The 22552-nt window shown below is 40.6% G+C and overlaps 1 protein-coding gene across 12 annotated transcripts in view; it reads left to right on the top strand.

Moving 5' to 3' along the window:
• Window positions 1-22552, top strand: part of EML5 (EMAP like 5) — a 192872-nt gene that overhangs the window by 113816 nt on the left and 56504 nt on the right. For 11 of the 12 annotated variants that reach the window (XR_012416050.1, XR_012416049.1, XR_012416051.1 and 8 more), the window contains exon 21: window positions 457-598. Coding sequence is in view for 8 of the 12 variants with exons in the window: in XM_065549193.2 (XP_065405265.1) it covers window positions 457-598 (142 nt within the window). In the remaining 4 variants the exon portion in view is untranslated. Of the gene's footprint in view, window positions 1-456; window positions 599-22084; window positions 22335-22552 lie in introns of those variants that run through there. The other variant, XM_045396855.2, reaches the window with a different exon arrangement.

Genomic DNA, 22552 nt, shown 5'->3' with positions numbered 1-22552 from the left:
TAAATGTTCCTTCCTTTGTTGCATCTCCTTGGAACTATTTTCAGAGACTTTTAATGGTTGTGTTTTTTTTTAATTGATTTTTACTAGTTTCACTGGTGAGCAGGTCTGTGGAGCTCCTCATTCTCTGATGCAGGAAAGTGCCTCCTGTGTGGCAATTACTAACATTCCAGAGCAGCCGATTCCTATTCTCTCCACCCAGAGAATGTTTTAGGATTACAAGCTAACTTTAATTGTCACTTGATTATATTGTAATTGTGGAGCTAAAGTTGTTACAGAGATATTTTATTGTGTTTCCCAAAGATAAACAGAAAAGTTTTGTTAGACTTACTCACTATTCAGTATCCTATCTATTTTCACATATTATTGAATGTTATCTTTAGCTTTATTCTAAATAAAACTGTGTATAAATACACACACACACGCATACACTAAATTGATCCTATGTTTTCTTTATAGGGACACATGGAAGGAGAGGTGTGGGGTTTAGCTACACACCCTTATCTGCCCATCTGTGCTACTGTAAGTGATGATAAAACCTTAAGAATATGGGATCTCTCTCCTAGTCATTGTATGTTGGCTGTCCGGAAGCTGAAAAAGGGTAAGAGGCTCTTAGACTTGAACATAGGTTAAACTGTCACGTTTTCTAACCTTTACAAATATAAGAAAGCAAGACTAGGCACATTTTAAAAAGACTTTAAATATGTTGAAATATTTATTCAACGTCTACTTGCTCATGGTGCCACATAGAGAAATGTAATTGTACTCAGTCTTTGCTTTATGGGACCTCCTATCATCATGCCTAAACTGAGCAAATTTCCAATAACTTGTTGAATAAAGAATATAGGAAGTAAACAGAAGCTAAGTTTTTCTCTCCTTTGTGACTATGGATTATACATAATTTAGAACTGGAAACTTTTCTAAGGCATAGTGGGGACTAAAAATAAAATCAAAAAAGAACTGGAAACTAAGAGGGTAGACAGTTGAGGGTAGACAGTTGAGGGAAGGATATTGTAAATAGAACTTAGTCCATTTGTAGGAGGCAGATGAAGCTGTCAGGTAGAGAGATGGGCAAGGCTCAATTATAGGAGCAAGGCCGTTACTATTAACCTAGGGTAGTTGAAGATATATGGGCAGCTTCGAGTTTCTAAGCAAAGTGGCAGGGAATATTATAGGATGAGGATACTATAGGAAGAGTGCTAGTTGCAAAAGTTAGGAATAGTTACTGTAAAAAATATGATAGCAAGGCTGGGCATGGTGGCTCACGTCTGTAATCCCAGCACACGTTGGGAGGCCGAGGCAGGAGGATCACTTGAGCTCAGGAGTTCAAGACCAGCCTGGGCAACATGGCGAAACTCTGTCTCTACACAAAGTACAAAAATTAGCCAGGCATGATGGCACATGACCATAGTCCCAGGTCCTTGGGAGGTGGAGGTGGGAGGGTCTCTTGAACTTGGGAGGCAGAGGTTGCAGTGAGCAGAGATCATGTTCCTGCACTCCAGCCTGGGGGACAGAATGAGACCCTGTCTCAAAGAAAAAACAAATATATATATATATATATATATATAAATGGCATCAACAGATGAAGGCAAGGATTATCCTTCTAACCACAGTAAAGGCCAGTTTGAAGATCAAAAAATCTAACCACAGTAAAGGCCAGTTTGAAGATAGGTAGCATGAATTGTAATTCTTCTATTGACTTAAAAGTCATGGTCTATTCTCTTTTAGAGTTACCGTTAAGTATTTAATATATAAACAACTAATAATCTAAAGTTTATCACAGTCTGTAGAACACTTGAACTCTGGTCACTGTCCTCCCCTTTTTTAGTTATTGATGTCCAGCTTTGAATTTTTTTTACCCTCAATAACCCCCTTCAATTGTCATTATTATTGTTTTATTCAGTCATTGTTTATTCAGGATTTTTTGTGCTTATACATTTCTTTGTTTACCTTTTCTTCTTGGATATCGTACTTTTTGCTTTTATCATTTTCTTTTTCCTACCTTAGAGTTTCTTTAATGAAAGATTTGTTAGAAATTTACTTAGCTCCTTTTGTCTGAATCAGTGGTTTATCAAGGGCAGAATGGTGGAAGTGGTCTATCCTGGCAGCAAAAGTATTTTGTCACTGACATCACTGTTCCTAAAAAGCAGATTAATTTTTATTCAGTTTTATTATTATTATTTAAAAGTTCTCTATAGGCAGCATATTGACACTTAGAATAAACTGTTACAACCACCCTGACCTTAGTATACCACTAGTCTGAACATATTTTGATTTTTTACTCTCATTCTTAAATGCTAATACAACTGCTTCTGGAGTTCTTGGTTGAAATATATGAGTCTTCTTGTTTCCACTTCTCTCTTTTACTTTTTTCTGCAGTTCTGTGGTTTAATAACATCATGCATGTCTCTGAATTCATGTATGCTGCTTAGGATTTGTTGTGCTTTCCGAATCTGTGGATGTATGTCTTATATTAGTACTGAAAAATTGTCTGCTAGTGTTAATGGCTCCTTCTAGGACAAGATCTTTACGTTAGGTTGTATAGAAAATTCATGATTCTATATTTTTGTTTTTAAATATTCTTCGTTAAGGGCCAGACACGGTGGCTTATGCCTATAATCTCAGCACTTTGAGAGGCCAAGGTGGGCAGATTGCTCGAGCTCAGGAGTGGAAAAATCCTGTCTCTACAAAAAAATACAAAAATTAGCTGGGCATGGTGGCGTGCATCTGTAGTCCCAGCTACTTGGGGGGCTGAAGCAGGAGGACTGCTTGAGCCCAGCAAGCCAAGGCTGCAGTGAGCCATGAACACGCCACTGCACTCCAGCCTAGGTGACAAAGTGAGACCCTGTGTCAAAAACTTATATATATTCTTCTATATTCACCTTTATTTTAATTTCTATCATTGATTCAAGAGGAAAACAGGTGGATTTTAACTTAAAAGGGATATGTGTGGTTTTATACTGGTTAATTATAACAAGATCACTAAAGTCATGCTGGATTAAATATTATAAAACATAGTATCTCTTTGAATCATTCAATAAGCAAATACTGTTTTCCTCAACAAATGAATGTACATCTATTATGATCCTGAGACTTAACATTTTATAAAAAATAATTCACTATAGTTAAAGTAGCTTGTCATAGGAAAATTTCTAGCAAACAGCTCAATTTTATGGCAATCAGTTAAAGAAGTATAAAAATGCAACATGGCTTAGTGATTATGATTTTTTTTTTTTTTTTTTTGAGACAGTGTTTTACTCTGTCACCCAGGCTGGAGTACAGTGGCACAATCTCTGCAACTTCCACCTGCCAAGCTGAGTGATCCTCCCATCTCAGCCTCCTGAATAGCTGGAACTGCAGGCATGCACCACCACACCTAGCTAATTTTTGTATTTTGTGTAGACATGAGATTTTACCATGTTGCCCAGGCTGGTCTCTAACTCCTGGCTCAAGCCTGCCTTGGCCTCCCAAGGTGCTGGGATGACAGGTGTGAACCACTGTGCCCGACCTAATGTTTATATTCTTAATGTTCATGAAGTAAATGCTTTCTAAATTTTTGCCAGCCTTTTGCACTTTCCTATATAATGACATATTGGAAAGTTTCTTTTTTTTTGAGATGGAGTTTCATTCTTGTTGCCCAGGCTGGAGTGCAATGGCGTAATCTTGGCTCACTGCCACCTCCACCTCCTAGGTTCAAGCTATTCTCCTGGCTCAGCCTCCCAAGTAGCTGGGATTACAGGCAGCTGCCACCATGCCCAGCTAATTTTTTGTATTTTTAGTAAAGGCACGATTTTGCCATGTTGGCCAGACTGGTCTCGAACTCCTGACTTCAGGTGATCCACCTGCCTCAGCCTTCCAAAGTGTTGGGATTACAGGTGTGAGCCACTGCTTCTGGCCATACATACTGGAAAGTTTCTGTTAAAAACTTATATCCTCCAGATTTAAGTTTTAATTATAATCAAATCTGAGTTTGTTTTTTTTTTTTTTCGAGACAGAGTCTTGCTCTGTCGCCCAGGCTGGAGTGCAGTGTTGCGATCTCAATTCACTGCAACCTCCACCTCCTGGGTTCAAGTGGTTCTGCCTCAGCCTCCCGAGTAGCTGGGATTATAGGCACCCACCACCATGCCTGGCTAATTTTTGTATCTTTAATAGAGAAGGGGTTTCACCGTCTTGGCCAGGCTGGTCTTGATCTCCTGACCTCATGATCTGCCCACCGTGGCATCCCAAAGTGCTGGGATTACAGGCGTGAGCCACGGCACCTGGCCAATTCCGAGTTTATAATGGACTTTCTGTTTTTTAATTCTACACTGTTAGTCCTCGTCTTGCTCATCTCATGTTTTCCGTCTGTCTCTGTGTAGCATCTGTGTAATTTTTTAGATCTTTATTCTAGTTTTTAATTCTTTTTATAGCAGTTCATTCCCATCTGTTTTTAACCTACCCATTAGTTAATTTTGATAATTGTCACTTTTATAACTTCTATTTGTTTTCAAGTTTGCCTGAGATATTTTAATGTCATACTTCTTGTTTATATTTTAGATCTACTCTTTTCTATCTTTAATCTTAACTACCCATTTCAGATAAAGAATATAAAATCTAATTATCTCCAAGGATCTCATTATGCCGTGTTTTTCTTCCCATTCTTTGGATGTTTTCTTGTTTGTTTGTTTGTTTGTTTTCTGCTGACTCCCTCCTAGTGGTCCACCTTCTTGTGCATTTTATATTTGTATTGTAAGTTCATGTTTGATTGGGCTTTACCTGTGGGAATCCCATGATGTCTGCATCGAGGGTGTGTGCTTCTGTAGAGATTATGTGTTTCTTTCTTCAGGTGTCTTGTGTGCTACCATCAAGAACCACTGAAAATTTATTTAACTGGGATTACACAAATCATGTAATTAGTATAATTTGAATCTAAGGTTTGCGAAAGCCACCCTGTGTTTGTGAATTCTCAAGTATGATTTTTCCTCCTGTATGGAGAACCCAGGCCAGGTTAGATAAGCTTCTTTCATAAAGTCTTTATTGCCAGACACATTTTTAAAAAAAGGTTTCTCTGTTTTTCTCCTGAGATATGGTTGTAATACTAGAAGAAAATGACAATATGCTGTTTGGAGAGTTTTTGCCAAAAAAAAATTGCATGTAATTAAATATCTGTATTTTATTTCTTACGATATTCATGAGTCAAAAAAATTTAAAGTAAAATTAGTGAAACTAAATATATAATTTAATGTTTAGTATATTGAAATATAAAAAGACAAAATCATAACAATGTAAGTATAGCTGTGCAGTATTTTAATTATCGATAAATTATTACCAATAATTTTTTACTAGCTAATTTTTGTATTTTGTGTAGACATGAGATTTTACCCTGTTGCCCAGGCTGGTCTCTAACTCCTGGCTCGAGGTGAAAAATGAAGAAAGTTTCAGCATAAAACACTGAAATAAAATAATTGATGTTTCTTTTAAAGCAACCTTGAAGAGCAAAGTTTATTAATGATATTATTGAGTTGAAAAGTAATTAATTTTGAGCAAATTTTTCCAATGACCTAAAAGGCCCTTACTATATGCTACACTATACTATACACTACTCTATACACTAGTCAGAGTAATGGTGAAAAAATAAGTATAATCCAGTTATAAATTTCCTGTGACTCTTTTATCATCAGATAATACTATCTCTTGTTTGATGGCTTCGAGGACTTTTTTTTGAAAAAGGTTTTTTTGTAGGGACTATAGCACCTTTATTTTTTTATTTTTTATTTTTATTCTTTGAGATGGAGTCTTGCTCTATCACCCAGGCTGGAGTGCAGTGGCATGATTTTGGTTCAATGCATCCTCCACCTCCCGAGTTCAAGCGATTCTCCTGCCTCAGCCTCCTGAGTAACAGGGACTACAGGTGTGCACCACCATGGCTGGCTTATTTTTGTATGTTTAATAGAGACAGGGTTTCACCATGTTGGCCAGGTTGGTCTTGAACTCCTGACCTCAAGTGATTCACCCACCTCAGCCTCCCAAAGTGCTGAGATTACAAGCATGAGCCACCATGCCTGGCTATAGCCCCTTTTTTGATAGCAAGCTATAATATTTATTTTAAAGAAAACATTTCCAGGTTATATTGTCTTTAGATTTATGATTTGTAGAAGGAAATTATAATTCATTACTATTGTATTTGTTGTGAGTTGAGTTGTGTCCCCCTGAAAAAATATGTTGAAGTTCTAACCCCCCAGTACTTGTGAATGTGTCCTCATTTAGAAATAGAGTCTTAGCAGATATAATCAGCTTAAGGCAAAGGCATACCAGATTTGGTTGGGCTCTAAATCCAATGACTGATGTCCTTATAAGAAGGCCATGTGAAGATATAGGGACACAGACACACTGGGAGAATGCAGCATGATGATGGAAGCAGAGGATTGGAGTGATGTACCTATAAACCAAGGAGCACCAAGGATTGCTACAACCACCAGAAGCTAGAGAGAACAAGGAAGGATTATTCCCAAGAACTTTCACAATAGAGCATAGCTCTGCCAACATCTTGATTTCAGATTTCTAGTCTCCAGAACTGTGAGAGAATGAATTTTTGTTGTTTTAGGACACACAGTTTATGGTAATTTGTTACAGCCTCTAGGAAACCAATACTGTGTTCATATTCCAGTGTTCAAAAAGTCTTCAAATTAGAGTAAGAATTTTTCTCACAGTATCCATTTTGCTTAGTTGACCATTATCTCTGTGAAACTTGAGGGAAGAAAATTTTTCAAAAAACTATATAACCCATGTTTACTCTGGATGCTAATGATTCAGAGATAACATTTTTTTTTTAAATTTGGAAATAATGGTATTAGATTATCACTATGAGTATTTTGGAACCTAAAATTAACATAAAAATTTGAAAGCTAGTACTGTAATGAGTACAATTAATGTACGTCCCTTCATGAATTCCAGTTTTGTCTAGGAGGTTCAGGTGCAAGACTAGTCTATACTGTTAGGGCAGATGTGGCTTTAAAAATTTTTTTTTATTTTACGTTATTTTAAGTTCTGGGATACATGTGCAGGATGTGCAGGTTTGTCACATAGGAAAACATGTGCCATGATGGCTTGTTGCACCTGTCAACCCATCACCTAGATACTAAGCTCCATGTGCATTAGCTGTTTATCCCAATGCTCTCCCGCCCCCCTGCCCCCCAACAGGCCCCAGTGTGTGTTCCTCTCCCTGTATCCTTATGTTCTTATTGTTCAGCTCCCACTTATAAAGGAGAACATGCAGTATTTTGTTTTCTGTTCCTGTGTTAGTTTGCTGAGGATAATAGCTTCCAGCTCCATCCATGTCCCCACAAAGGACATGATCTTGTTACTTTTTATGGCTGCATAGTATTCCATGGTGTATATGTACCACATTTTCTTTTTCAAGTCTATCATTGGGGGGAATTTGAGTTGATTCCATGTCTTTATTATTGTGAATAGTGCTGCAGTGAACATATGTGTGCAAGTATCTTTGTAATAGAATGATTTCTATTCCTTTGTGTATACTCAGTGATGACATTGCTGGGTCAGATGGTGTTTCTGGTTCTATGTCTTTGAGGAATCACCACACTGTCTTCCACAATGTTTGAGCTAATTTACATTCCCACCAACAGAGTAAAAGTGTTCCTATTTCTCCACAGCCTTAGCAGCATCTGTTGTTTCTTGACTATTTAATCATCGCCATTCTGACTGGTGTGAGATGGTATCTCAATGTGGTTTTGATTTGCATTTTTCTAATGATCAGTGATGTTGAGCTTTTTAAAATATGTTTCTCGGCTGCATAAATGTCTTCTTTTGAGAACTGTCTGCTCATGTCCTTTGCCCACCTTTTAATGGGGTTATTTCTTGTGAATTTTTTTTAAGTTCCTTGTAGATTCTAGATACTAGACCTTTGTCAGATGGACAGATTGCAAAAAATTTTCTCCCATTCTGTAGGTTGCCTTATCATTCTGATGATAGTTTCTTTTGCTGTGATGAAGCTCTTTATTTTAATTAGATCCCATTTGTCAAATTTTGCTTTTGTTGCAATTGCTTTTGACATTTTCATCATTAAATCTTTGCCTGTACCTGTGTCCTGAATGGTATTGCCTAGATTTTCTTCGAGGGTTTTTATAGTTTTGGGTTTTACATTTAAGTCTTTAATCCATCTTGAGTTAATTTTTGTATAAGGTGTAAGGAAGGGGTCCAGTTTTAATTGTATGCATGTGGCTAGCCAGTTTTCCTAGCACCATTTATTAAATAGGAAATCTGGTCGGTGTGGTGACTCATGCCTGTAATCCTAGCACTTTGGGAGGCCAAGGTGGGCAGATCGCGTGAGCTCAGGAGTCTGAGACCAGTCTGACCAACATGGTGAGACCCTGTATCTACTAAAAATACAAAAATTAGCCAGTTGTGGTGGTGTGTGCCTGTAGTCCTAGCTACTTGGGAGGCTTAGGCAAGAGAATTGCTTGAACCCAGGAGGTGAAGGTTGCAGTGAGCCGAGATCATGCCACTGCACTCCATCTTGAGAGACAGAGCAAGACTCTGTCTCAGAAAAAATACAAACAAACAAATAAATAAATAGAAAATCCTTTCCCCGTTACTTGTTTTTTTCAGGTTTGTCAAAGATCAAACGGTCATAGATATGTGGTCTTATTTCTGACCATTGAATCTATAAATTACCTTGAGCAGTGATACAGTTTGGCTGTGTCCCCACCCAAATCTCATCTTGAATTCCCACATGTTGTGGGAGGGACCTGGTGGGAGGTAATTGAATCATGGGGGCAGGTCTTCCCGTGCTGTTCTCATGAGAGTGAGTCCAATGACATCTGATGGTTTCATGTGTCTGGCATTTCACTTGCTTGCACTCACTCTAGCCTGCCACCCTGTGAAGAAGATGCCTGCTTTCCTTTGCCTTCTGCCATGATTGTAAGCTTCCTGGAACTCAGGAAGTGTGGAACTGTGAGTCAATTAAATCTCTTTCCTTTACAAATTTCCCCATCTCAGGTGTTTCTTCATAGCAGTGTGAGAACGGACTAATACAGTAAATTGGTACCAGTAGAGTGGGATGCTGCTGAAAAGATACCTGAAAATGTGGAAGCAACTTTGGAACTGGGTAACAAGCAGAGGTTGGAACAGTTTGGAGGGCTCAGAAGCAGACAGGAAAATGTGAGAAAGTTTGGAACTTCCTAGAGACTTGTAGAATGGCTTTGACCAAAATGCTGATAATGATACAGGCAATGAAATCCAGGCTAAGGTGGTCTCAGATGGAGATGAGGAACTTGTTGGGAACTGGAGCAAAGGTGACTCTTGTTATGTTTTAGCAAAGAGACTGGTGGCATTTTCCCTCTCCCCTAGAGATTTGTGGAACTTTGAACTTGAGGGAGATGATTTAGGGTATCTGGAGGAAGAAATTTCTAAGCAACAAAGTATTCAAGAGGTGACTTTGGTGATGTTTAAAGTATTCAGTTTTCAAAGGGAACCAGAGCATAAAAGTTCAGGAAATTTGCAACCTGACTGTGATAGAAAAGAATATCTCATTTTCTGAGGAGAAATTCAAGCCAGCTGCAGAAGTTTGCATAAATAATGAGGAGCTGAATGTTAATTCCCAAAACAATGGGGAAAGTGTTTTCAGAGCATGTCAGAAGTCTTCACGGCAGCCCTTCCCATCAGATGCCTGGAAGCCTAGGAGGAAAAGATGGTTTCACGGGCCAGGCCCAGGTCCCGCCTACTCTGTGCAGCCTAGGGACTTGGTACCCTGCATTCCAGCTGCTCCATCTATGGCTGAAAGGGGCCAAAGTACAGCTTGGACTGTTGCTTCAGATCAGAAGCCCCAAGCCTTGGCAGCTTCCATGTGGTGTTGAGCCTGCAGGTGCACAGAAGTAAAGAATTGAGGTTTGGGAACCTCCACCTAAATTTCAGAGGATGTATGGAAGTGCCTGGATGCCCAGGCAGAAGTTTGCTGCAGGGGTGGGGACCTCATGGAGAACCTCTGCTAGGGCAGTGCAAAAGGGAAATGTGGGGTCGGAGCCCCCATACAGAGTCCCTACTGGGGCACTGCCTAGTGGAGGTGTGAGAAGAGGGCAGCCATCCTTCAGACCCCAGAATGGTAGAACACCAGACAGCTTGCACCATGTGCCTGGAAAAACCTCAGGCACTCAATGCCAGCCCGTGAAAGCAGTCAGGAAGGGGGCTATACTCTGCAAAGCCACGGGGGCGGAGCTGCCCAAGACCATGGAAACCCACCTCTTGCATCAGCATGACCTGGATGTGAGACATGGAGTCAAAGGAGATCACTGGAGCTTTAAGATCTGACTGCCCTGCTGGATTTTGGACTTCAATGGGGCCTGTAACCCCTTGGTTTTGGCCAGTCTCCCCGATTTGGAACAGCTGTATTACCCAAAGCCTGTATTCCCATTGTATCTAGGAAGTAACTAACTGCTTTTGATTTTACAAGCTCATAGGTGGAAGAGACTTGCCTTGTCCCAGATGAGATGTTAGACTGTGGACTTTTGAGTTAATGGTGAAATGAGTTAAGACTTTGGTGGACTGTTGGGAAGGCATGATTGGGTTTGAAATGTGAGGACATGAGATTTGGGAGGTGCCAGGGTCAGAATGATATGGTTTGGCTGTATTCCCACCCAAATCTCATCTTGAATTCACACGTGTTGTGGGAGGGACTTGGTGGAAGGTAATTGAATCATGGGGGCAGGTCTTTCCTGTGCTGTTCTTGTGATAGTGAGTCTCACAACATCTAATGGTTTTATCTGTCTGGGATTTCACCTGCTTGTACTCACTCCATTCTGCTGCCCTGTGAAGAAAGTGCCTGCTCCTCCTTTGCCTTCTGCTATGATTGTAAGTTTCATGGGGCCTCCTCAGTAATGCAGAACTGTGAGTCAATTAAATCTCTTTCCTTTATAAATTACCACGTCTCTGGGGTTTTTGTTGTTGTTGTTGTTGTTTTTGAGATGAAGTCTCACCTTTTTAGCCCAGGCTGGAGTGCAGTGGCACAATCTGAGCTCACTGCAACCTCTGCCTCCCGGGTTCAAGTGATTCTCCTGCCTCAGCCTCCTGAGTAGCTGAGATTACAGACATGCACTACCATGCCCAGCTAATTTTTGTACTTTTAGTAGAGACAGGGTTTCACTATGTTGGCCAGGCTGGTCTTCAACTCCTGACCTCAAGTGATCTGCTCGCCTCAGCCTTGCAAAGTGCTGGGATTATAGGTGTCCGCCACCACACCCAGCCAGGTATTTCTTCATAGCGGTGTGAGAACAGACTAATACAGGCAGTATGGCCATTTCACAATATGGATTCTTCCTATGTATGAGCATGAAATTATTTCATTTGTTTCTGTCCTCTTTTATTTCCTTGAGCAGTGGTTTGTAGTTTTTGAAGAGGTCCTTCACTTCCCTTGTTAGCTATATTCCTAGGTATTTTATTCTCTTCATAGCAATTGTGAATGTGAATTTATTCATGATTTGGCTCTCTGTTTGTCTATTGTTGGTATATAGGAATGCTGGTAGTTTTTGCACATTGATTTTGTATCCTTTGACTTTGTTGAAGTTGCCTATCAGCTTAAGATACTTTTGGGCTGAGATAATGGGGTTTTCTAGATATATGATCATGTCATCTGCAAACAGAGACAGTTTTACTTCCTCTCTTCCTATTGGAATACACTTTATTTCTTTCTTTTGTCTGATGGCCCTGGCCAGAAATTCCAATATTGAATAGGAGTCGTGAGAGAGAGCATCCTTGTCTTGTGCTAGTTTTCAAGGGGAATGCTTCCAGCTTTTGCCCATTCAGTATGATACTCATTGTGGGGTTTATCATTATTATTTTGAGGTATGTTCCATCAATACCTAGTTTATTGAGAGTTTTTAACATGATGGGATGTTGAATTTTATCGAAGGTATTTTCTGCATCTACTAAGATAATCATATGGTCTTTGTCTTTAGATCTGTTTATCTGATGAATTATGTTTATTGATTTGTGTATGTTGAACAAGCCTAGCATCCTGGGGATGAAGACAGCTTGATCGTGGTGAATAATCTTTTTGATGTGTGCTGGATTCAATTTGCCAGTATTTGATTGAGGACTTTTGCATCAATGTTCTTCAGGCATATTGGCCTGGAGTTTTCTTTTTTTGTTGCATCTCTGCCAGGTTTTGGTATCAAGATGATGCTGGCCTCAAAGAAATGAGTTAGGGAGGAGTCCTTTTTTTTTCAGTTGTTTGGAATAGTTTCAGAAGAAATGGTACCAGCTCCTCTTTGTACCTCTGGTAGAATTCAGCTGTAAATCTGTCTGGTCCTGGGCTGTCTTTGGTTGGTAGACTATTTATTACTGGCTCAATTTCAGAACTTATTATTGGTCTATTCAGGGATTCAGCTTCTTCCTGGTTCAGTCTTTGGAGGGTGTATGTGTCCAGGAATTTATCCATTTCTTCTAGATTTTCTAGTTTATTTGCATAGAGATGTTTATAGTATTCTCTGATAGTTGTTTGTATTTCTGTGGGATCAATGGTGATGTCCCCTTTATCATTTTTTATTGTGTCTATTTGATTCTTCTTTATTAGTCTAGCTAATGGTCTATTTTATTTATTTTTTCAAAAACTGGCCCCTGGATTCATTAATATTTTTTGAAGGGCTTTTCGTGTCTCTATTTCCTTCAGTTCTGCTCTGATCTTGGTTATTTCTTGTTTTCTGCTAGCTTTGGGGTTAGTTTGCTCTTGGTTCTCTAGTTCTTATAGTTGTGATATTAGGGTGTCAATTTGAGATCTTTCTAGCTTTTTGATGTGGGCATTTATGGCTATAAATTTCCCTCTTAACACTGCTTTAGCTGTGTCCCAGAGATTCTGGTATCTTGCCTCCATGTTCTTATTGGTTTCAAAGAACTTCTTGATTTCTGCCTTAATTTCATTATTTACCCAGGAGTCATTTAGGAGCAGATTGTTCAACTTCCGTGTAGTTGTGTGGTTTTAAGTGATTTTCTTAATCTTGAGTTCTGATTTGATAGTGCTGTGGTCTGAGAGACTGTTAAGATTTCAGTTCTTTTGTCCTTGCTGAGGAGTGTTTTACTTTCAATTATGTGATTGATTTTAGGGTACGTGCTATGTGGTGCCAAGAAGAAAGTATATATATTCTATTGTTTTTGGTTGGAGAGTTCTGTAGATATCTATCAGGTCCACTTGATCCAGTGCTGAGTTCAAGTCCTGAATATCTTTGTTAATTTTCTGTCTTGATGATCTAATGTTGACAGTGGGATGTTAAAGTCTCACACTGTTATGTGGGAGTCTAAGTTGTCTCTTCATAGGTCTCTAAGAACTTGTATTATAAATCTGGGTGCTCCCGTACTGGGTGCATGTATATTTAGGATAGTTAGCTTTACTTGTTGAATTGATCTCATTTCCATTATATAATGCCCATCTTTGTCTTTTTTGATCTTTGTTGGTTTAAAATCTGTTTTGTTAGAAACTAGGATTGCACTCCCTGCTTTTTCCTGCTTTCTATTTGCTTGGTAAATTTTCCTCCATCCCTTTATTTTGAGCCTGTATGTGTCTTTATGCATGAGATAAGTCTCTTGAATATAGCACACCAATGGGTCGTGACTCTTTATCCAGCATGCCATTCCCTGTCTTTTAATTGGGGGCATTTAGCTAATTTACATTTAAGGTTAATATTGTTATGTGTGAATTTGATCCTGTCATCGCGATGCTAGCTGGTTATTTTGCACACTTAGTGTAGTTGCTTCATAGTGTCATTGATTTTGTACTTCAGTGTGTTTTTGCAGTGGCTGGTAACACTTTTTCCTTTCCATATTTAGTGCTTCCTTCAGGAGTTCTTGCAAGGCACGCCTGGTGGTGACCAATTCCCTCAACATCCTTTTCAATAAAATCTGAAAAGGATTTTATTTCTCCTTCACTTATGAGGCTTGGTTTGGCTGCATATGAAATTCCGAGTTGGAAATTCTTTAAGAATGTTGAATATTGGCCCCCAGTCTCTCCTGGCTTGTAGGGCTTCTGCTGAGAGGTCCACTGTTAGTCTGATGGGCTCCCCTTTCTAGGGGACCTGACTTTTATCTCTGGCTGCCCTTAACATTTTTTTCCTTCATTTTGACCTTGGAGAATCTGATGATTATGTATCTTGGGGTTGATCTTCTTGTGGAGTATCTTACTGGGATTCTCTGGATTTCCTGAATTTGAGTTTTGGCCTGTCTTGTTAGATTGGAGAAGTTCTCCTGGATGATATCCTGAATTATGTTTTACAACTTTGTTCTATTCGGGTGCCCCAATCAGTCACAGGTTCAGTCTTTCTACATAATCCCGTAGTTCTCAGAGGTTTTGCTCATTCTTTTTCCTTCTTTTTTTTTTTTTTCTCTAATCTTGTATGTGTGTTTTAATTTCAGCAAGATAGTCTTCAAGCTCTGAAATTCTTTCCTATGCTTGGTCTGTTCAGTTATTGATACTTGTGGTTGTGTTGTAACATTCTTGGTTGTGTTTTTCAGCTCCATCAGGTCATTTATGTTCCTCTCTAAACTGGTTATTCTCGTTAACAGCTGCTGTAATGTTTTATCATGTTTCTTAGCTTCTTTGCATTGGGTTAGAACATGTTCCTTTAGCTCAGCAAAATTCGTTATTACCCACCTTCTGAAGCCTGCTTCTGTCAGTTCATCCATCTCAGCTTTTGCCCAGTTCTGTGCCCTTGCTGGAGAGGTGTTGTGTTAATTTGGAGGAGAAGAGGCACTCTGGCTTTTTGAGTGTTCAGCATTTTGTTCTTTGATTCTGTCTCATCTTTGTTAGTTTATCTAGCTTCAATCTTTGAGGCTACTGACCTTTGGATGGGGTTTTTGTAGGGGCTTTTTTGTCAATGCTCTTGTTATTGCTGTTTGTTTTTCTTTTTCTTTATCTTTCCTTTTTTTTTTTTTTTTTTTGAGACAGAGTCTTGCTCTGTCACTCAGGCTGGGGTGCAGTGGCATGATCTTGGCACACTGCAACCTCCACCTCCTGGGTTCAAGCAATTCTCTGCCTCAGCCTCCCAAGTAGCTGGGATTACAGGTACCTGCCACCACACCCAGCTAACTTTTTTGTAGTTTTTAGTAGAGACAGGGTCTCACCATCTTGGCCAGGCTGGTCTTGAACTCCTGACCTCAAGATCCACCTGCCTCGGCCTCCCAAAAGTGCTGGAATTACAGGCATGAGCCACTATGCCTGGCCTGTTTTTCTTTTAACAGTCAGGCCCCTCTTGCTCTTCCAGTTGAGGTTTGCTGGAGGTCCGCTCCAGACCTTCTTTGCCTGGGTCCCTCCCACACCTAGAGGTGTCATCAGTGGAGGCTGCAAAACAGTAAAGGTGGCTGCCTGCTCCTTTCCCTGGGATCTTTGACCCAGAGGGTCACTGAACTGATACCAGTGGGAACGCCCCTGTATAAGGTGTCTAGCAACCCCTGTTGGGGTGGTCTCACCCAGTCAGGAGGCACAAGATCCAGGACCCACTTAATGAAAGCACTCTGACTACCCCTTGGCAGAGGGGGTGCATTGCACTGGGGGGAATCCCACTCATCCTGACTGCCCAGATTCCTCACAGTTGGCAGAGGGAAAGACTAAGTCTGCTGATCCATGGAGACCATGGTGCTCAGGAGCTCTGTCCCTGGGAGACTAGAGTTCTGTCTGCAAACTTCTGGCTGGAGTTGCTGAAATTCCTGCAGGGAGGCCCCACCCAGTGAGGGAGTATGGTCAGGGTCCAACCTAAAGAGGCAATCTGGCCACCATCTGCCACAGCCTCTGTGCTGCACTGTGGTGAATTCCTCCTGGGTCTAAACTGACCATTTTCCCAGGCACCTGCAGAGGAGAAATGGCAGACTGGAGCTGCAGTGATGTCTGCTGCCCTCCCCCAGGGAGCTCAGTCTTCTGAGGCAGCAGGCAGCCAAAGTCATGATGGCCGCCCCTTGCCCCAGGAACTTGGTAGTCTTAGACAGTCTCTAGCTAAGTGGCCATTGCGAATCTGTGCAGCTCTGTGCTTGGGACTCAAGGAACTGGTGGCGTGGGCTCACGAGGGGGATCTCCTGATTCACAGGTTGCACAGATCCATGGAAAAAGTGTGGTTTCCCGTGCGGGATAGCACAATCACTCACTGCCTCTCTTGGCTGGGAGTGGGAGCTCCCCTTGTCCCGTGCAGCTCCCAGGTGGGCTGTCATGGCTCCCACGTGGGCTGTAGTTCCACCCTGCTTTTCCTCACTCTCCATGGGTCATGCTGACCACCTTGTCAGTCTCAGTGAGAGGACCTGGATACCTCAGTTGCCGATGTAGGATTCTCTTGCCATTTTCAGTCTTCTTGGTGGGAGCCTCTGATCACAACTGTTTCTAGTTGGCCTTCTTGGCCCCTCCCCTTCCAAATGTGGCTTTTTTGCTCTGGTTTTCTGCTCCCCTTTTATTGTTGGTAACTAGAATATTTTCCTTATTTTTCAACAATCTCAACTATGAATTTAAAAGGATACTTACTGTGTTAATCTTTGCTTAAACTCAACTGCCACCAGAACATTCAGTGAGCTTGTGGCAAAAAAGCTTGCCAGAGGGTGCAGCCCTCAGTGGAACAGTGAGAGCAGTCACTTGGTGAAGTAGAAGCTTGCCAGAGGCAGCAGGCCAGAGCTGAATGGTCAGAACCACTGCTTGGTGAAGAGCTTAAACTAGAGCAAAAGTCATTGAACTGTGAGGACTACTGCCAGAGAATCTTACTGAAGTCTGCAAACTGCTGCTCAATCATTAGAGCCATTACAGTGATGGTGGAGAAACTTGCTGGAAGAGGCAGTTGGGGCTGCCACTGTGGTGAATGCTGTCAGGCCCCCTTCATGCCAGTGCCCTGGCTCTGTTGGTAAAACAGCACACTGGAAGAAGGGAGTCACTTCTGTTTTGGCCTTGTAGTGTCTTTCCAGCTCCCTCTACTGGCAAGCTGGTAAAAAAGTCTGTGAGGCCCAAAGTGGTGGATTTGGAAGTGAGATGCAATAAATTAATAACCAGCACAGTCTTCCCCTCTGGCTAGTCAGCATCCACAAGAACCTTTATACATACATTTGAACTTCAGTACAATCACAGAACTAACCTTATGTTTCTACCCAAAGAGATGCAGCTACCCTTGGTACAAGCGAAGTAGTTCTTACCCCTAAAGAGAGAAGACATACAGTTCCAACAGTCATTGTATACATTGCTGACTATATCAGTTATTCTCAAATTTAGTCATGGTCTTATATTCTTTTAACACAAAATTTAAAGTTAACCTCCAACAAACTCGTGTAAAATATTAAGGAGAAAAAGGAGAGAAAAGTAAAATAATTAATATACACAAATATATACGTATAACACTTATGTAAAGTTAGGATAGTCTTTATTTCTACAACTGGTCATAAGGCTGTAGTTAACATCTATGACTTTTTTCTTGCGCTAACCATTCCATATTGTTCTTGTCCTTAGCCACAACTCCAGGTGGTTGTGATGATGTAACCGGTGGAGTAACCCAAACCTTCATTACTGAAGCATCTGAAGAAATGCCCTTTTTCCCCTGGTTGCTGTCATTTTCCATTAAGCTTTACCATTGGTCATGGAGGGACTAAGAGGTGTCACAGCAAATCCTCTTGGTTCCAGACATAGCCCTCTTTGCTTTCATTATGTAGCAGCAACTCAATTCCACTTTGTAATCAGGATCAGTCACACCAGCCAGAAGAGTAATAACTTCATTCTTTTCCTGTTGGTTTAGTGACATAAGGAGCCCACCATGGCTAGGGGGCAGTCTCACCTTCCAATACAATGGAACTATTGTTCAGTCCCCTAGTAGAAGCGTTCCCCCTGCTCTTGGGAGCTAATGCTCTGAATCAATAGGGTTCGGAGTTACCAGGATGCAAAACAAAATTGTACAAATTGATTATTAGATATAATAGTGAGAAGGGCCACTCTCAGTTTCACCTTTTGATTTCCAGACCCCTGAATTGTGGCTGTGAGATAGACAGCACTGTATAATGGTTTATGATTCAGAGCTTATACTGCATCCTGTAAAACAGATACCTAGTCTTTTGAGGTATTGTTTTCCAAATGGTGCCATATATAAGTCTTCAGTTAGCCATTCTATCAGCAGCTTTCTTTGGGAAATGGGGGTATGTGATAAAACCAGTTAATTCCATGGGCACAAGCCCAATGCTACACATTCTTTGCTATGAAGTGAATTTCTTTGTCAGAAGTGTGAATTCTATGATGATAGTTAAGGCATCCTGTGTGTCCATGGATGATGATGCTAGTAGAAACATTATGAGCAGGGAAAGTAATCCAGAATTCATGTCTATTCTACTGAGTGTAAACCTTTGTCTCCTCCATAATGGAAGAGGTCCAGTGTAACTAGCATCCCATCAGTTAGCTGGCTTGTCTTCCTGGGGGAATGGTGTCATATCAGAGATTCCACTGGTCTTTTCTGTTAATAGATTAGACACTCAGCAGTAGTGACAGCAAGATCAGCCTTGCCATGAAGTCCACATTTTTGAGCCCAATCATAGACTCTGCCCTTGCCCTGAGTCTCATAGACTCTGAGAGCCCACTGGGCAAGTGCTAGGTAGCTAGGAAAAGAGGCTGACTGATATCCTCAGAGAGTATCATTTTGTTCATCTGATTATTGAGAGCCTCCTCTGTATTGGATACTTCGATGAGTATTTTCTAGGACACAAAATCTTCATAGCCTGTCCCCTGAGAATTTCATCCACACATCTATTTTCTAGCCTCCAATATTTTATTCCTGTTTCTTCGAAGTCCCTATCATTCAGTTAGCCATTACTAATGAACCAGTGTAAATCTGTACATGCGATCATCTCTCACTTCAAAGTGGAAAACCAAATAGACTGCTTGAAGTGCTGCCCATGGGGAGATTTTACCTACAATGCTGTTTTTTGGGGGGTCACTCCTGAGTGGGGCTGTAATACTTTCAAGTAGGTACCAACATATCAATAGAAACTTAAGTCTGACTCACAATTTTTTCTTCCTCAGTGAACTGATAATAAGGAACACCCATGAGGCCACAGATATAGACCGAGAGAGGAAAGAGGCATTGCAGCAAGAATTTTTTTAAGAAATTTGAGGCACCTGTTCATGTAAATTACTTGTAACTTCCAGATCTTTCAAGTTTGGTCTTTTCCATTTGATACATTGCTGCTGTGCACACCCAATCTCTGGCTTGGTTAGTCATGTAACTTTCAGTTCATGATAGGAAGCTCAGGACACATAGTTACCTGATACCCTGTAGTTAGGGATTTCCTCTCTAATAAGGGCCGGTAGCAAGCAAGAAGCTGATTCTCAAAAGGAAAATAATTATCTATAAAGAGGACATAGATTTGCTCTTAAGTCCTACAGTTCTGCAGTATGATTCTCCTTTGGTAGCTTCCAGAGGATCCATAGAGCATTGCTATTTACCATATACACTTTGAGTATTATTGGATTCATTAGCCATCAACAGAAATCTCCACAGGCTAAAACATTGTGATTATCAGTACATTCCTGCTGTCCTTTTCTGTAAAAGCATCTACCTTTACAATCCAGAGGTGGGTTGGTTAAGTGCTGCTACTTGGCCTCTGCTTCTCCATGATTATCTCTGTTAAATCAGGGAGGCTGTGTCAGTGGCAACATCTCCTGTGGCAAGGGTATCCAATCTTTTGGCTTTCCTGGGTCACATTGGAAGAAGAATTGTCTTGGGCCACACATAAAATACACTAACACTAATGGTAGCTGATGAGTTTTTAAAAATCGCAAAAAAAATCTCATGATGTTTTAAGAAAGCTTATGGATTTGTGTTGAGTCATATTCAAAGCCATCCTGATCTGCATGCCACCCATGGGCCGCAGGTTGGACAAACTTGTACTACGGTCATTGCTGACTTATGTGTGAGAACAGTCATAGAGCTTTTTGAGATGCAGATGCTGCCCTTAATATGTTTTTCAATGCATTAGTGAAGGGACTATAATATGTTTTTCAATGCATTAGTGAAGGGACTATTTTCTAGCCTTTCTTGGGGGATGTAGTTGGGTGATGGATGTGCAGGTTGCATATGAAAAATCTATTCAAACATTCTTACCTCCCTGAGCTTTTAGATTCATTCCTCTCCATGAGGTGTCAGCCCATGGGTCAAAGCCAGCCCACCTCCTGATTTTGTAAAGTTTTATTGGATCACAGCCATGCTCATTCATTTATGTATCATCTAGGGCTGCTTTCACACTATCATAGCAGAGCTTAGTATTTGTGACAGAGACCATATGGCACACAAAGTTGAAAATATTTACTATTTTGTTCTTTAAGAAAATGTTTGCTGATCTCTGTCCTAGAGTATGCTGCAGTTTGACCCATGTTATGAGTAGTGACAGCAAAGGAGGGGTTGTGGTAATTCTTCAGAAAGATGAGCATTTCCCTGCAGGGCAACTGCCCCAGAAGGTCAGACTTCTCAGACACAGGGAAAGCAAGCTATTTGCACTCGAAAGTGAGACTCAGAATAACACAGAAATTTGAGTTTCTCAGCTTTATTTAAGTCTAACCAGATATCCCCATTCCAAGTTTCAGAGTGCCCAATTAATGCATTGACTTTCATATAAAGAACTTGGCGAGGCTGTCAATTCAATTGACATTGTAAATTTGCAACTCACACAATTAAATTTGTGTTTAATGTTTAGTAATATCAGTCCTGTGGATTTAAGATGCCAGAGATTGTTTTAGACTTGCCATGGAAGCATTCTCTATTGAGACCACAACTCATGCTGATAGTTTAAGCACCCGAGTTTTACTTCTTTCTGTAAATGTTCCACACCGTCAGTAAAATCTATTGCACACCACAGTCCTTATCATCATCACTATGGTAATGCTAAGGGCAGCAGCCTCATGGGCTCCCAAGGTGCTTAGCTCAGTAGACACTTACCTCAGTAAACACTTTGTCATAATCAACAACAGGAGATAACTTGATTAATTGTGATACCAATGTATACCTTGGGTTGTTAGCATTCCATTTCCCGTTGGTAAGGGCCCAGCACTGTGCTCAAGCCCAAAGGCATAACTAAGCCAATCGATCTTTGATGGTCTCTCTCCGGAGACCACTTCAGTACCAATTCTCTATCTGTCAAGAGACAGAAATTACCCCCAATAATTTGAACAGAAAATTTAATACGACATGTTAACTAATTAAAGGTGGTTAACTACTAAAAGACATAAAAGAGGATTCTAAGGGGTGTCACCCATGGGCTGACACCCGATGGAGAGGAATGAATCTAAAAGCTTAGGGAGGTAAGAATGTTTGAATAGATTTTTCATATGCAACTCAGAAGTAGCAGCTCCAAGCAGCTGCAACCCACAGGACTAATGAGGAATTAACCTCATGGAAGGGAAGGATGGATCCTCCATTGACCCTCTAGTTCCAGCACATGGTAAGAAGGAAGAAGTCTTTTCCTTGTGATTTGCCCTTGCAGTGTCCCTCCAGTGTATCTACTGGAAAATTCAAGTCAACTAGCAAGAGAAAACATACTACAGCATCCAGTTTCAGGATCACATAGCAGGAAAAAGAAGGCTGGATTTGGAACTGAGAGGCAATCAATTAATAACAAACTCTTAACCAGTTTATGGTTGTAACTACTATCTGTGTGCGACTCTGTCCCATATTATATCTCATCTGTTCTTCTCCCTTGAGCTCCTGAAAAGGATTCATATATTAAATTGTCTCCTTCATGTCTTCACTTGAACTTCTCATAGGCATCTTTAACTTAATTTGTACAGAACTAAGCACTGGTTCCTCCTCTAGTTTATCCCATATCAGTAAATGGCATCACCACTCAAGCAAAACCATGCCCTTGATGCCTTTCACCCCACAGCCAGTTGGTCAAAGTTCTACCAGCTCTGTCTTTGAAATATATCCAAATCTTATCACCTCCACTGCTGCCACCCTGCTCCAGGTCACCATCATCTCATGACTCTCAAATCTGAGAAATCATATATTAGATTTCTTCATTTCCAATGTATGCTTGATAATTAAATGACTACTTGTTTTCAATTTAATCTATAACTTTTCATTCGATATATACCCCATCCTTTCCTCATCAGATTTCATACAAGATACCAAAATCCTTAGGGCTTTTGAATATGTTTGCTGCAACCCTTGCTGTTAGGGTAAGTCTTTTTTGTGTTTATCAGTGCAGCACTAAACCTTATTTTTACTAATTAATGTTAATATCATTAATGACATTAATGAATGATATTAATTTTATCAATAATAAAATTATCGTTTCATATATGGTTCTGAAACTTATATAGATAAATATATCTTCCTACCATTAATAATGGCCTATTATCAGATTTTTAAAAATAGTTTCATAGGCCAGGCGCTGTGGCTCACGCTTGTAATCCCAGCACTTTGGGAGTCGGAGGCAGGTGGTTCACCTGAGGTCAGGAGTTTGGGACCAGCCTGACCAACATGGTGAAACCCCATTTCTACTAAAAATATAAAAGTAGCCAGGCCTGGTGGCACACGCCTGTAATCCCAGCTACGTGGGAGGCTGAGGCAGGAGAATC

Source organism: Macaca fascicularis, chromosome 7 (genome assembly GCF_037993035.2).
Source record: "Macaca fascicularis isolate 582-1 chromosome 7, T2T-MFA8v1.1".
NCBI classification, from domain to species: domain Eukaryota; kingdom Metazoa; phylum Chordata; class Mammalia; order Primates; family Cercopithecidae; genus Macaca; species Macaca fascicularis.
The sequence above is the reverse complement of the archived record's forward strand: the minus strand, read 5'-3'. Positions and strand labels throughout refer to the sequence as shown.